At 34.0% G+C, this 15817-nt stretch overlaps 1 protein-coding gene across 1 annotated transcript in view; it reads left to right on the top strand.

The window, feature by feature from the left end:
• The window catches only part of LOC150079659 (histidine--tRNA ligase, cytoplasmic-like), a 90811-nt gene extending 75541 nt beyond the window's left edge, over window positions 1-15270 (top strand). Inside the window, exons 11-13 of the mRNA XM_090383528.1 lie at window positions 1553-1669; window positions 9117-9263; window positions 14999-15270. Of these exons, the coding sequence (XP_090239654.1) occupies window positions 1553-1669; window positions 9117-9263; window positions 14999-15073 (339 nt within the window). The 3' untranslated portion in view covers window positions 15074-15270. The remainder of the gene's footprint in view (window positions 1-1552; window positions 1670-9116; window positions 9264-14998) is intronic.
• Window positions 15271-15817: the final 547 nt, after the last annotated feature.

Below are 15817 nucleotides of genomic sequence, written 5' to 3' on the forward strand. Positions count from 1 at the left end.
ATAATGCAACAAAATGCAAAGTACTTGGGGAATAGCAACCCCAAAATAAATTATACACTTGGTGGGGCTGAATTAAAAGCAGTAGAGATAGAAAGGGATCTGGGAGTTACAATACGGGCAGATATGAAGTTTCGTGAGTAGTGTAAGCAGGCAGCCAGGAATGACTGTGGTGTCCTATCAATGATTTATTGAGCATTATCCTGTAGAAATATAGAGATCATAGTTCCATTGTATTGGGCAATTGTAAGACCACATTTGGACTACAGCATTCAAGTATGGAGACCACATCTGAAAACAAGACATTCTTGAAAGGGTCCAAAGATGGGCAAATTGCATGGTGAGATCAACAAAAGGGCAACCATATGAGGAAATACTCTGTATATGTGTATGCTCTGTACAGAGCTTATTGAGGTTTATAAGGCTTTGAGGTGAGTTAGTAAAATTAATGAAGGCAGAATTTTCATTGTTGTAGAGTAAATCATTGATTGCTGGAACAGGTTACCTTCACAGGTAGTTGAGGCGGACCTTGAATAAATTCAAAGGTCAACTGGATAGTTACCTATCAGGCTTTTGCTGCACTGGCCAAAAAAAAACAAAAAAAAAAAAAAACAAGTAGATAATAAAATATATATTATTTGCTTCCCTCCTCACATAGGTAAACTGTATGGCTATTACTCTTATTATTATTAATATTCAAATATTGTAATGCTTTGTACAACTACCTTTTGCAGTTATGCAGGTGATGATCCTACAGAGTATAAGTGTGAATTGAATATTACTTACTGTCCATTAAGAATTGCATTATTTAATAAATGCTAAACAGGTTTAATAGAATTGGTTTTAGAGTATGGCATTACAGGGTGCTGCATCATCATCTTATGCTGTGTAGTATGGATCATGGTGTTACTTAATTTTATGATGAATTTCAGGGAAAGTGTTCATTGCATAACCTATGGAAGGTGATAAATTAAAGTATTTGGATGTTAAAATTAGGTTTTATTAGATTTCACCTGTATGTTGTTGTGCAGTCTTGGTATACTAGCTGCTGCAAGTCTATTACAGAATGCAGGCAGGCATTTTTCCATAATTTCTTACACACACACTAAAATATAACAGACTGCTTCCAGTTGGCTTCATTAGCAGCTGAAAGAATCTGGAAATATTTTGCACTTGGTGAAATGAGAGGCAAGTTTTAATCCAAAGATGACTTTGTGTGAATTGAGCTAACAGTACATGAGCTGCAAAAAAGCAATTTTTTGAGCTAACTTATTGTGTTAAAAAAAGAAAAATCTGTTTTGTTTTAACAAATTTAACACCACAGTAGGTATAGAAAATAAGTTTATAAAAGACAGATTTTTCCTTTAAAAATTCTTATTCACTCATAAAGTAAACAATGAAATTCCATACAAAAACTAAAAAAAATTTATTATTAAAAAACTTTTGGGAAATAATCGAAAGAAGTACTTATTAAAATGGCTGAGTTGGAAATGAATTTCTTTGCTGAAGTAAAGTCTACCATCACAAAACAAAATAATTACTGTACTTCTTTTAGGCAGATTCCAGGAAATTCAGAACAACTGAAACTGAAGTGTATGTAGCATCTGCTCAGAAAAAAATGGCTGAAGAAAGAATGAAAATTTGTAAAGAACTGTGGGATGCTAATATTAAGGTGAGATTTTTTAAAAATTTTCTATTAGTTTAACTTTGTTGTTGTTTATTATTATTGATCTTTTATATAATTCTATTCATCTTCATTTCAAATAGTTAATGCTAAATTCAACATAGAAAAACAAAATTGCTCAGTAATATTTTTACAGTTTAGTCAAATTGTCAAAAATGATAGCCTGCAAGATCTTCAAGAATCTGAATAAATATATGTAAAGATTGTAAAGAGTTTAGTGTGTGAAATGAGGTAAGCAAAAATAAAAGTTAATGAAAGTTGTGAAAGACAAAGAAAATTTAGTGCATAACTAATAACAAAAAAGTGGAATGAGCTAATTTTGTATGTTCAGGAACAGTCTTTAATGAAGATGGAAGATTAGATATGAAAATAAAAATTGGAATAAGTAAAGCAGGAAATGTAGCAAAGCCAGTTAAACAAATCTTGAAACAAAAGAGAAATTATCGAAAAAGCAAAATTAGCAGTTTACACAGTTTTTAAGCTTATTTTAATCTGTGGAGCTGAATGCTGGATAAAAAATAAAGGAAATGATCAGAAAATCCAGAAATTACAGAAATGGAAGTTTTAATAAATATAAATGTAACTAACAGATGAAAGGAATGGCAAGACTATATTACAAATAAGGAAATAAGAAAAAATCTTGATATAACAAAATATTCAGTTGAAGGTAAGTGAAGAAAACTTAAGATGGTATGGGCATGTAGAAAGGATGGGAAAGAAGATTAGTTACACTGATATTTGAAACAAAAGTGAATAGTTCTAGGCCCAAAGGCAAACTAAGAGGAAGGCGGATCAGTGGTGTCAAGCAATCATTGATAGAAAGTGAACTTATTCTGACTAAGACTAAAAATCTAACAGGTAATAGGATACTACAAAATCAAAAGCCGACCGGGCTAGCCGGGTGGGTAAAGTGCCTGCCTGGCAACCCAAAGGTCGCGGGTTCGAATCCCGCCTCAGGCTTGGATCAAAGTACTACAAAAACCTTGGGAGGTGCATTATGGCCACAGAAGCTGATGCACCAACAACTAAAAAAAAAAAAAAAAACAAACAAACAAATAGTGAATGGAAGGCTGATAACCTAGGACTGATTTGTACTAACCATAGCGTATGTAGAACTGTGCCTCTGGGTGCACTTCAGACTTTATCGGTAAGCTTCCACAGATCTGCTGGTTATTGAGGCAGGTCTTGTTTATTTCACTAAGCTGAACATCTCCCTGGTGGAGAGATGAGTCAGATCATGTCCAGTTCATAGGGGATGACTATGATGGGTTTTCATCTCAATGATATAAAGAGGCAATTGAATGATCAATTGATTCATTTATGATAGTTGCACTGGAACAGATCTGGCAAAGGAAGAGAATCATAACTTTTTTGCCTTTTGTTAATTATATGAATTTTTGTTAATTATAAGAACAAGCCATGGCTGCAGTTTGGAATGCATGGTTGTTTCCTTTTGACTGATGTAGCCCGAGGCTTAAGTTATGTAAGCTGGGCTTGGCAGCTGATGACAGGTGCCCTTGCAAAGAACTTGAGTCTGGCATTTGTGTTGACTGTGTTCATCTGAGAGCTCAGCTCGAGAGTGTGACCTCTCTCCTTGCTTCTGATAATTTAGGAACTTTGTTTTTAGATAGTTTCATTTGGACATTTTAATGAATTTGTTAAGGGAGAGCAGTTAGGTAGTAGTACACCTGCCTCTTTGTTACAGGGGACAGTAACTTTGTACATTGAGCATTTTATTCATTATATGCCCAAGAGTTAAGCAGTGCAGTTTTCTGGAGATGGCATTATGTTTAATTATTTTATTGAGTGAGTTTTAAAATGTTATCTAACATAATTTTGCTTTGCTAATATTTAAAATTATGTTTAGGTATATCTTTTTGTGAAGTAATGGAACTAAGTGCATATAGGCATCTTGCTTGAGTGGCATCATTTATATAACATCATCTCCAAAAAAAAATTAGTGACCTGTATACCCACTAGGTATCATGGATTTGGTATTTTTAAAATATGCAACTCTTGTTTATCTGTAATGATAAAGAAACTGTAGTCAAGCATTGTGTTAAGTGTGATTTAGAATCTATTAAGATAACATATAAGTAAGGAGGCATCATTAATTTTATTGTAAGACAAAACTAAATGTTTTTATGCATTTACTGTTTACTACCTGTACCCATTGCAAAAATTTTGCAATTGGTAGCAGAGTTTTTCTCTAGCTCTCCTAAAGAAATGTAGTCCATGTTTTGTTGTGAGCAGGTAAGCCAGTACGCTTCAAATCCTTTCTCATTTCTTGTATCTGAGGAAACTTATAAATTTTCTTTTGTTCACCATCTATCCGATTATTCAAAATGTGCACATTGCATAACAATTTCACATGTACAAAATGTAGTCTCTATAATAGTTCTTTGAAAATGACATTTTTTATATTCTTGTGCCCTTCTGGTAACCTTATCTTAACATGCTGGAATGATCTGACATGAGACATTGCTACATACAATTGACCTTGACTAAATACTACAGGGTTAGTAAGTGAAATTTTGACTTTATCAAACGCTTGCCCTTGCCTTTTATTTATAATCATCACAAAAGCCAGCTGAATAGGAAACTGCCGTCTCTTAAATGAGAATGGCAAAGTCGAATTGGATGGAGTCAAATCTACATGCGGTAAGAGTACCCATTTTCCTTTAGCTTCTCTTGTTATTATTTAGATCCAAACATTCTAATGCATAACTTTGACTATAAGTCTCATACCATTGATCAATCCTTCTGAAATTGCCTTATTCTGCAATAAAATAAAATGATCCTCAGATTTTTCACACTTAAAATGTAAGGCTTGACAACGAACACACCTTTCACTAAGTAAGCCAATACTGTGACATATTAAATCTTTCAGATCCTTAAATGCACATGTCAGACTGATCCTGCATGCATTTTCAGGAGCACAAAAACATGTGTTTCTTCTTTGTCTCAAGGTACATTCAACACAACCAGTCAGAGTAGCATAGCAGGACTGAGGTAGGCAGCACTAGTAAACAAAACTGGCGCCGTTCTGTAAAATAAAACTATTCGGAATTTTTATATTTTCTCATTTTTCTGCACACCTAGGAAGAAATATCTTCAATTTGAGATCACTTTCAGCCCGATCAGTTAGGCCTATCGTTCACAATGGCCATCTCAAGAAACCAGCTTCCGTATAAACATATAGATTAATGTTATTAAATTTTTGTATATTCATTCTTACACTCTAATCTACATGAATACTGGAGAACCATGATGATAGTTATGATTATATTTCCTAGCAACAGAGTTTATAAAACATTCTTTTTTTGGACGGTACAGCTTTGATTTATTGCAGGAAAGCTGAAGAGCCAATTTCTGAATTTAACCCTTTGCTGCAGAGAATTGTACAGAGTTTTTTTCCAAATTGTGAATCTACTAGGTAAATAATTGGAATAAGCATACTCATAGATAAAATGTTTCCACTGAAAGGACATGTAGTTTCTCACTTAAAAGGTTGCAAACTTCCCAAGTGGTGAGCACTCCTATTATTAACAGTCCATTTCAGTGATTATTTACTTAAAACACCATAGTGAATTGACAAATTAGCTATTCACCATTCCTCTACATTAAGAAGAATATCCAGGGTAATAATTTCCATAAAAATTATTGTAACTTGCTACAGAATTACTAATAAAATTCCCTTTATATAGATAGAGTATGGCCAGATCTCTTTGGTTTATCTTTATCTCTTTCTCTTCTGTTTGCCACATAACTTCCAACCAATAAACAGTGATGAATGCAATGCTTATACGTGTCAAGTGCATTTGCAATTGCAGGAACACTTACAATTCGAGTGATTGTATAAACATTTGCAGCCAAGCAGTAGTAATGAAGGTATGCACATGATAAATAACCATAATTTCTGTTAAGAAATTTCATTAAGCAATAAGTATAAATAATTTAGCCAGTTTATATCACAAATATTTGTGATACAAACTAGATATTTACCATGTCTAGGAGTACTGATTTCATTCAGAGATGATTAATTAATGATTTAATATTTTCCAACGTTATTTAACATTATTGTAGTTATATAGAATTCACCTATAAAGTTGATTCACTTACAAAATAATTCACTTAGGAAGCTGCCTGGATACCACTTGAAGTGCAGCTGTAGGGTTTTCATTTTGTTGTGCATGTATGTATCAAACACAGCCATGTCCTTGACTGATGTATTGGCGCCTCTGTAGCCAGGTGGGCAGGAGCAGCAGTGTGTAGCACACGCTTCTTGATTAGACCGGGGTTCAAGCCCATGACCACCAAATATGGAGGATGTGGAAAGGTCAGGGAATCGCCACCACATATCCCCGGAGCAATATGGCCTTAGTTGCTAATGCTCCTAAAAACCAAATAACAAACAAACGACTGATGTATCCCTGTTATTTTAAAAGCTTGCATTAGTTCTGTATAGGGTGAAATCACTACTCCTTTTTTCCCTCTTCATCAGCAGGATGGACCTGTACATTGTTTTTCAGGTCAGTTTACTAGCTGTAGTTCAGCTTTTCTTGATTTGGACTAACAAAACAGTACAAATCCATTGTAATAACCTCCATATACACACAATACCACATCAAAAATTTCACCAGTTTCTACTGCCTTTATTCAGCATTTACATACTTTTCCACTGTTAATTTGAGTGTAATGACAATCTACTAATAGTGATATTTTATCATATAAAGTACAGCCACTCCCCAACTTACATAAGGGTTGTGATTCACAGAACTCTATGTAAGTCAAATTTTACGCAGGTCGGAATTTCTCTAAATGCTTATGCAGCACTCGCTGCATAAGCATTTAGCTCAATTTGATTGAAGCAAAAAATAAATGTTCGAACATGTAAATAGAATTATTTATTCAATTTTTTTATCTCATGTGTAGGAAAATTACAAAAATGTACAAAATTACAAAAAGAGAGAGGAGACAGGCATAACGTCAGTAAGTTTTACCTTTCGAGCATTGTTGCCAGAATTAACTCTCCAGCTGATAAGTATGGCGCTGCGCAAGCTAGGGGTGTGGAGATTTAGAAGGGTTTTTTCCCAACCCATCACAAAATTTCTCTGCACCTGCAGAATTGGCATTGGCGACTTCACCGCCTACTTTAATGTTTTAGAAACCAGCACAATGCTTGAATCTATTAAACCACCTGTTGCTTGCCACGAACTTGACTTGGGGTTCGCCTTACTTATCCTTAATATCTTCATAAATACTTTGGGCTGCTTTTGCTTGAATGGCCATTGGACTCAGGGGCACTTGCTTCTGAATATGATTTTCCATATATATTATTAATAGCTTTTCCATCTTTGATATAGCACCTGAACCCTGTTTTTTGATCACTGTTGATCTTAAATGCTTTGATCCTTTAACATGTTCTTTTATATGTGCACTGTCCTTTAAAATAGTATTCACTGTTGAAACAATGAGACTTAATTCCATGCAATAGATGACAAACTTTGTCCTACTTCATACTTCTTAATTATCTTCATTTCTAAATCAATTTTTTTTCGTTTCCTAGCACTGCCAGCACTTGCATATTCCGATGGCCCCTTTCCTTTCACCATTGTAATAAGTAAATAGGTATGAAGAGAAGATTCTGAAAATTTATTTCTTTTTTTATATGATTGAAGATTTCAGTGAAGGGAACTCATCTATATATATATATGTGTGTGTGTGTGTATAAAACACTTAGGTGTGCTGCTCAAATTTTCCAACTGCTAATTGTTGCCAGCACCCGTTCACCTCGCATGACTACCATATCGAGCATTCTTTATTAATTTTTGTACTAATGCTTTTCGACAAGAAAGGCAACCTATGCCTGAAAGCTATCAATGTATGTTTAGTTTGACTGTTTATTTTATCTGTCTTCAATTTTATAATATTATAAACCATTCTAAGTTTTAAGAAGTGTAAAAATGGCAGAATTTTAAGAAAATGTAGAAGAAATGCTAATGAAACATTAGAGGAGAGATCTAATAGACTGAGACCAAAACGAGACTCTACAAATACAAAGATGGACAGAAAACGTTGAAGAAAGAGAAGCAAGATTGGAAATGAAAAGACTACATAGGACTAATCAAATAGAAGTACCAGATGCAAATAATCAACAAGCTGTAATTAATGTGGAATAGTATGACACAGGAAATATGTGTTACAACTGTGAGTATTGCAATGCAAGATATTGGGGACACAAGTTAAACATAACGAATAAATACACTAAATGCTGTCATGATGGAAAGGTTTCATTTGACCCACTGTCTGAGACACCTACTCTATTATGAGAGCTGCGTACATAACTACAGAGAACATATACGAGAGTACAATTCAGCAATGGCATTCACATCAATGGGCGCAGAGATTAAATCACCACCTGGAAATGAGCCATACTGTTTTAGAATACATTTGGTCTCATCGCTATATCTAAACGAGGCAAATAAGCCAGGATATGGAAAACTTTATATTTTTGATTCTGCTGAAGCAACAAACAGCTTGAAAAACAATCAAACCAAGGGTGTATGGCTGAAGTAATGCAACAATTGGATGAAATGGTTAAGAGACGATGAATGCACCTTCATCCAAAACGGAGGTTGCTGCAATATCTGTTGAAGACTGGGAACCACCTGCAAATAGAGACATATGCATATATCCCACTGCTGTAGAATTATATCACCACTAAACAACAATAGTGAAGACTAAAGGATCTAGATTAAACTATTTATGCCATAATCAGAAAGATGGCATTTGTTATGCTGGGTACAACTAGTTTCACTATAATTCTGTAATGAAAAAACCCACAGAATTCCAGTTATTGGTATTATTGCAAATGCAATAAGATTGAGTTTACTACCTGTTTGTAATAGCTTACACTAACAGAAAAGCCCAATAAACCAGAAAGTACAAATTGTTTTTATTGTTTTTCCAGAAATATGTTTTAGAAAAATTTCACAGAGGCATTCAAAATTGATTCTTATAACAGCATCATATGATAACAATGAAAGGGTAGTGCAATTCCATTATAAAAATTACCTTTTAGAGAGATATATAGAGATTAGTTATATAGCGAAAATTTCAACTTCCGAGGTCTTGGAAGGAATTACCAAAAAAAAAAATGTGTTATTGGGATCACATTGCGATATTTTCACGATACCTCCATTTATTCCTAAGGGATGCAGAATATGTTTCCACAATTTTTTTAAATTTGTACCAGCTGGCAAAAATTTACATAAAGTCAGATTTCCATAAGTCGAGTATTGCGAGTGCCTGTAATGCATTTTTATATCTGTAAAATAATTAGCTGTTTGTTTTTGCCTGTTTACTTAATCTTGCATTTGTCCTAGTTCTGTTTAGGACAGTTTTACATATTAGCTGTGTTTATTTTTTGTAGGCAGAGCAGTCCTATAAACTGAATCCAAAACTTTTATCTCAACTTCAGTATTGTGAAGAACATAGCATTCCATGGGCAATAATAATTGGAGAATCTGAGCTACAGAGAGGAGTTGTAAAACTTCGTAATGTGGAAAGCAGGGAAGAAGTGAGTATCTGTTCTGTTTGCTATTAATTTGAAATGTGCTAAGTTATGAAAATCCATGTCATTAGCTTGTCATTAGATGAAAATCCATGTTAGCAAAACTTAGAAAAACTTAGCACGTTTTACAAATAGTAGCAGAAAACACAAATCTCTTCGAATTTTACAGTGGCATTTTAAAATTTAAAAAATAGTAACAAATATATTTAGTTTTGCTGTAAATATTGTACACTCAATTACCTGTATGAAAATACAAACAAGTTGTGTTCTGGTGTGCGCACGTGTGTGTGTACAGCCAGTCAAACTTTGTGCATTGAAAAATAAAATAAACATAGAATGGTGCAACAAAGAGAACAGTGACTGTCATCACTTTGCATCAAGCCAGTATGATAAATAGAGACGTTTTCAAAATGTTACTGCCATTGGATGTCAGGTATCATGTTTTATATATATTTTTATTTATTGTGAAATACAGGCAGTCCTCAGCTTGTATTCAGCTTATATTGATCCACAATTTTTACTTCACAAGTACAGGCAAAATAAGAATAAAATTTATGCACGTTAAAATCATAAAAAAATAAAACTATAATGTTGTTAATGCACAAAAATAATTATTTTTGTGTATTAGATTATTAAAAATAATTAATAAATTTTGAAAAATGCATTAATCGCAACCTGACCTGCATTTATGGCACACTGCTGACTCATTTCTGGTTTTACAATACAGATCATTCAGTCAGTCACTTTTCCAAAGCACCCCAGTGCTAAATTTCTGCATACGATGTATATTTGTTTAAGCAGTTCTGGTTTATATATTTCCAGTAAAAAAAAAGGAACCACCGTGAACTCTCTTACATCAAATGCTTGATTGACATCATGGAATGTAGTGCTGTTCTGACAAGCTAGGTCCAGAATAAGTGTAGTAAGTACAGTGTACAGGAAAGACAGTGACAGAAGGAGAAGTGGGTTATGCTTTTAATCAGAAATCACATAGATTCAAGAAGAGGATATCTGTTTGATCGCAAACATCAGAATAATGTTGAATTGGTGTGGTGTAACATAAAGAGTGGAACAGCAAAACAGTAGGAGTGGGCTATGCATTTAACAAATTGAGTTTGCTCAGCATTTGTGAAACTGGAGCAGGCAGGCAGGCAAATTTGAATATCTTATTATGGGAGACTTGAATTATCTGGACATGGTGAATTTTGTGTAGAACACTTACCTAATGGCAGTCAGTTATTGGGTCATATAGACTATTGCTTTCTATATCAACTTGTTAGGGATGCCATCAAGTGGATCAACGTTCTTCACCTGGTCATTACTAAAGATCCAGCTACCATTAAAAATTCTGATATAGGATTTATACAAGGAAATTGCAGTTATCAAGTAAAGGGAAGAGTTTTCATTTTCTAATAGGGATTAAACTGGGCAGCTGAAATTCATGAGGTATCCACTTACTAAATGCAAAATGAAGCATTTGTGAAACTGGAGTAGGCAACCAAAGAACTGATGAAATTGTTATTGGAAAAGACTTCTTGACATATTTACAGATTATGAAGAGACTCTGCTCAGTATGGAATGTATAAAGTAGTTTGTAATCAAGTTACTCTGGGTGAGGCTTCCCATGGACCCGAAAACGCAGGGTATATTAACCTTCACAGCAGTGTGTAATAGATCTAGGTTTTCCATATGTGGGAACTGGAAAGTGTATGTAGTTATGTTTTCCAGGGCACTACAAACAATATTTTGGTTTCTTGCATGAACGATCTTAATTTTTATAGCACATACTGCTATATCTTATTTGTGTTTCCAGCTAATTGTAGACACAATATAATAGGTGGCAGCATGAAAATAGAAAAATCACCTTGCTGAGCTGCTGTATTTAAATTCACTGCAAAGGATCCACCAACATGCAGAAAACTCATCACTGGAAGAGTTAAAAGAAAGAATAAAGCATTTCTGCCCACATGTGAACTAACCCTGGTCCCTAAGGCTTATCACAGACATTCTTCCAGACTAGGGCTTGCTACCTGGGAGTCTAAAATGCTGATAGAAACACAAAGCCATACCTGATATGCAGGTGTGGCTTTGAGTCAGGTGGACCAAATTTTTGTGAAAACTGGTGATTCTGTGACAACTAAATCCTCTACTTGCACCTTCACAATGGCAGGACTTAGTAATCCTGGATATACTCCCCCCCATTGTTCGAGTCCTGAAACACTGCACATACTGAAGGCGTCACCACCAGGTGTGACTCAAAGTAAGGAGGAGTGGATGTGTGGCACCAACAGCACAGAGGGATGCTGCCTCTCTGTATCACCAGGCAGTACTAGGATCGACAACTCAGTATTTGGAAGCATGAAGTGGTGAAACCCATGTTTTGTTTCTAGGGCAAAGCTCTGGCAATCTCACCTTTTCCATCATACAATATAAAGTGATATATTTTGAAGTTATGATGGGCATCCTGGTGAGATCCAGCATTCCTTACATTTCAAGGGTACAACTGTAAAATAGTTTTCGCAGGGTGGCTTCTAGATAGTCCACCACACTGAACCTATTGGTAACTCTCAGAAGGTCATCATGATCAGCTAGTGTATAATCTGACTGCCTTTACTCTGCCAGGTAGTGACTGGAGGGAGTCTGAGTAGTGTATATGGGAGAGAGGGGAGCTTGTCAAGGCCACATTATGTCAAGGAACTGGGTACGTTTTTGCTGTATGTATGCCATATTCAAAAAGTTCATTAATTCATGTGTTCCTCCCCTTTACTTTATCTACTGAATGAATCATGAATAATTAAACTAATAGAATAATAATTAAACTTATCTGTGAAAAGATCTAAACCTCCAAAAATCTTATTCATTCATTTCACAAGTATGCATAGTCTTAGTTACAATCTCAATAATGTCCATAATGTCCATTTTCACCTACAGTCTGCCAAGCCCCACTTATTTTTTCTGACAGAATCCTAATTATTGCTTCTAATCATCTCAGTTTCCCCAGTTATTCACTCTATGATTCCTTTCACTTCAAAGGTGGTATGTGTGCATATATCACCTCCGATATTCCTTGCTGTAGATCTCCTATTTTTGATCTCCTCTGGCTTAAAATTTCCTTATCCCATTCTGTCAAATTCATCTATTGTCTCTGTCATTCTCCCAATTCCACTAATCACTTGGAACTCCCCCCCCATTTCATTGAAACTTGACTTTCTCCAGAGTAACCATCCTTACAATTAAGTAATTGACCTTACTGATTTTAATGTTCACAACTCCATCTGGCTTTAGTTTTCTAGTTACACAGCCCCAGCTGGTCGAGATGCTGAGGTTTTTTCAATTATTAATAATCTCACTTGGCTTGTTCATTTATCTGCCAGGATACCAGACGATCCTTACCAATTACCCAACATTCTTGATCTTTTTCCTCACAAAAACCTTTCAGAGTACGTGGTCAGTATTAGTGGGTCCTCTAGTCATCTCAGATCACAGCTTGGTAATAGTGTCTTCTCCAATGGGGCATCTTCCTCTCATGGATATTCTCAGCCTCATATTGCTTGGCATTAAAAGAATTTGAAATAGGATAATTGCAAATTTTTTATTCATTTCCTTTGTTGGATTATTGTTTTCACTCTTCTGATCCCAATGTTTACTTAGATTATGACAGTGAAATTATTCTCATAAGGGATGAAATCCTTTATTCTACATTGCACCTTAAAATCTCTCCCTATTCTTGGTTTTCAGAAAAAAATTTGATAAGGCTGTTTTACATTTGAATGTAGCATAACTCAACTGGCTTGCATCCAAATCTTCAGCTTCATTTTCTGCCTAAATTAAAGCCAGATACAATTGTAAAATAGTTATTAATCATTCCAAACAGGCTAAGAGTAGAAAACTTGCTTTTTCTACAAATGGTGGTTGAGCTAAAGTTATTGACTACAACTTCTGTTCATCTAATACTTCCACCTCCGTTACATCTTGATGGTTCTATTTCATCTTCTTCAGAACGTAAAGATGATTTTGACACTGACTGGCATTATACTTTTCCTCTAACTCTTACATTGATGAACTTAATAAATCTCCTCCTACTATACCAGACATTCTATTTAATCTTTATTCTCATCATGACAGGTTACCAGGGGCTAAATGCTTCTGTTTGTCTTTGGGCAGAATATAGTAGAGCAGCATTTCCCAAACTGTGTTCCATGAGATGTGAACAAGTGTTCTGCAAAAATTCATAATTAATAATTAAAAAAATAAAAAAAATAAATTTTGCATATTTGTAGCATACACCATTTTTGTATCATTATAATTTTTAATATTATTTTTTTTCAGTTATTAATACTGGCATAGACTAATAATCAAATAGACCATGAAACACTATTTTAGTGGGCTTTGCATAGAAAAGTATGCAAAGGTATACAGAGGTAATACCATCTATGAAAAATAGTGTAGTGGTCTAATATGCTATTTGTATGCGATTTAGCCTGGAGTACACAGGTTGAAGGAGAGGTGGAAGCGAACCGATATCATAACTAAACTCACTTCCTTGTATAAATTTTTTTTTTTGATAATTATCAGTATTTCGAAATATTATTATTAAAATAAATTACCATGGATTTGTGGTTGAAAAAGGGAACTTTAAAACGAGAAGCAAGTACTTCTAGTGTTGCAACTGTGCTCGATGAAAACAAACACAATATTGTCACACTTCAAAGTGAGGATGAACAATCACAGTTTTTTGTTCCCCAAAAATCCAAAGTGAAAAAACAGGAACCAACTAATAAAAGGCCAAAACAAAAGTATAATGACAGTTGTTTGAATTTCAGCTTCAAATGCGTTGGAAATAAAGATGCTCCTGATGCACAGTGCGTCATATGTAATAAAATATTTGCAAATGGTTCTTTAGCTTCCACTAAATTTGTGTTTCATAAGTGTTCCGTAAATATATTGTGAGATGAAAAGTGTTCAGTGACTAAAAAAGTTTGAGAAACACTGCAGTAGAGCAATTCTGAACAATCTTGATGCCAAGAAGTCTGCAGATCCTGATGACATTCTCTGCTTGTTCTTATGGACTGTGACTCTTTTTATTTTACCTTTTTTACTCCCTTATTCCACTGATGTTTTTCTTTCTGCATTTCTTCCTGTTGACACCACTGGAGCAACTTGATTTTTGTGGTGACTTAAATTTGCAAAATATGGTAAGTTTTCAGCCTTCCTTTTTGCTGGAAGGTAGATTACTGCATTGTCTGAAACATAAGAGGACTAGGTAGAGGACTTTTTACTTTTATAATCAATAAATTAATTTTGTTTTATTTTGTTTGCCATTGGTATAGTGTCTCTTTTTATTTAAAAACTTGTACAGGTTTAGCTTCTGTATAAAGGATATTTCATTTTTACAAACAACTCAGAAGTCAAATTTTAATTTTGATTACCTAGTCTGCCTTCAAAGTTTCTAACTTATATACCAATGAAATAGATTCAGATAAGCCCTAGTCTTTTTGCCTATGTCTAAAATTAAAATTCTATGCAATATTAAGAAAGTTAGGCAGTTTCAAATACCACAAATGAAAGCTTATATGATTGTTATTCTAAAGTTAGGAAAAGAAACAGTGTTGGGTATTATCTACAATTTTTTCCACATCATTCTCCCATTAATTTAATATTTAATGATACATTGTTTATTTTATGTATATATATATATATATATATATATATATATATATTTTTTTTTTTGTTTGTTTCAGTTTGAAATTCCAAGAGAAAATCTGAGGGATGAAATCAGAAGGCGTTACCTGATAGTGAATGGGATAGACCATTGAACTTTTAATGCTTAGTGAAAAGAAAATACATGGAATTCTCTCCAAAATGTGTTATTTAAACTGTTCATTTGATTTTTAATTTAACTCTCTGGAGTTGATCAAATAGCACACTATATTGTATAGTGTAATTTGGTTTTTAAGTGGATACATTCCATTCTATTTATTATTCTGTTGCTTGGATCGAAAACAACAGCAAAATTGAAATGTACAGTAACTGAAATCTGAACCAAAGCATGTGTCTATGAGATTTCATTTTAATTTTGAACTTTTCTCCAGAACTGTGGTCAGTGAATGAATGAAATTCATTATTTGTTTCTTTATCTATAGATAAACCTCTACCTTTTAAGGTGTATAGTTATTTCTTAATGAAATAAAGAAAAAGTTAGCAAAGCCAAATATAGAATGGATATCTTATTACTTCTTGTGAAATTAAAGTGCCCTAAACTCAAAAGAGTGCAAAAGTTATTAGTTTAACTTGATATATTACATTGGTTATTGACCTTTTGAGTAGTATAATTCAAAAATAAATTACAGGTGTGCGCGCGCGCACACACACACACACACACACACACACACACCTGTAATTTATTTATGGTATAAATGTTTTACACACAAAATCCCTTACCTAGTATTTTGTGCATAAAATTGCTTACTACATTATCAAAAATATGCTTTTTTGCAGAAGTATTTTTTCCCCATATCTGGTGCAAGAAGAATTTACAAATATGCTGTTTTTATGACAGC

The sequence above is a fragment of the Mastigoproctus giganteus genome, chromosome 10, assembly GCF_048544385.1.
Source record: "Mastigoproctus giganteus isolate SK-2022 chromosome 10, ASM4854438v1, whole genome shotgun sequence".
In the NCBI taxonomy this organism is placed as follows: Eukaryota; Metazoa; Arthropoda; class Arachnida; order Uropygi; family Thelyphonidae; genus Mastigoproctus; species Mastigoproctus giganteus.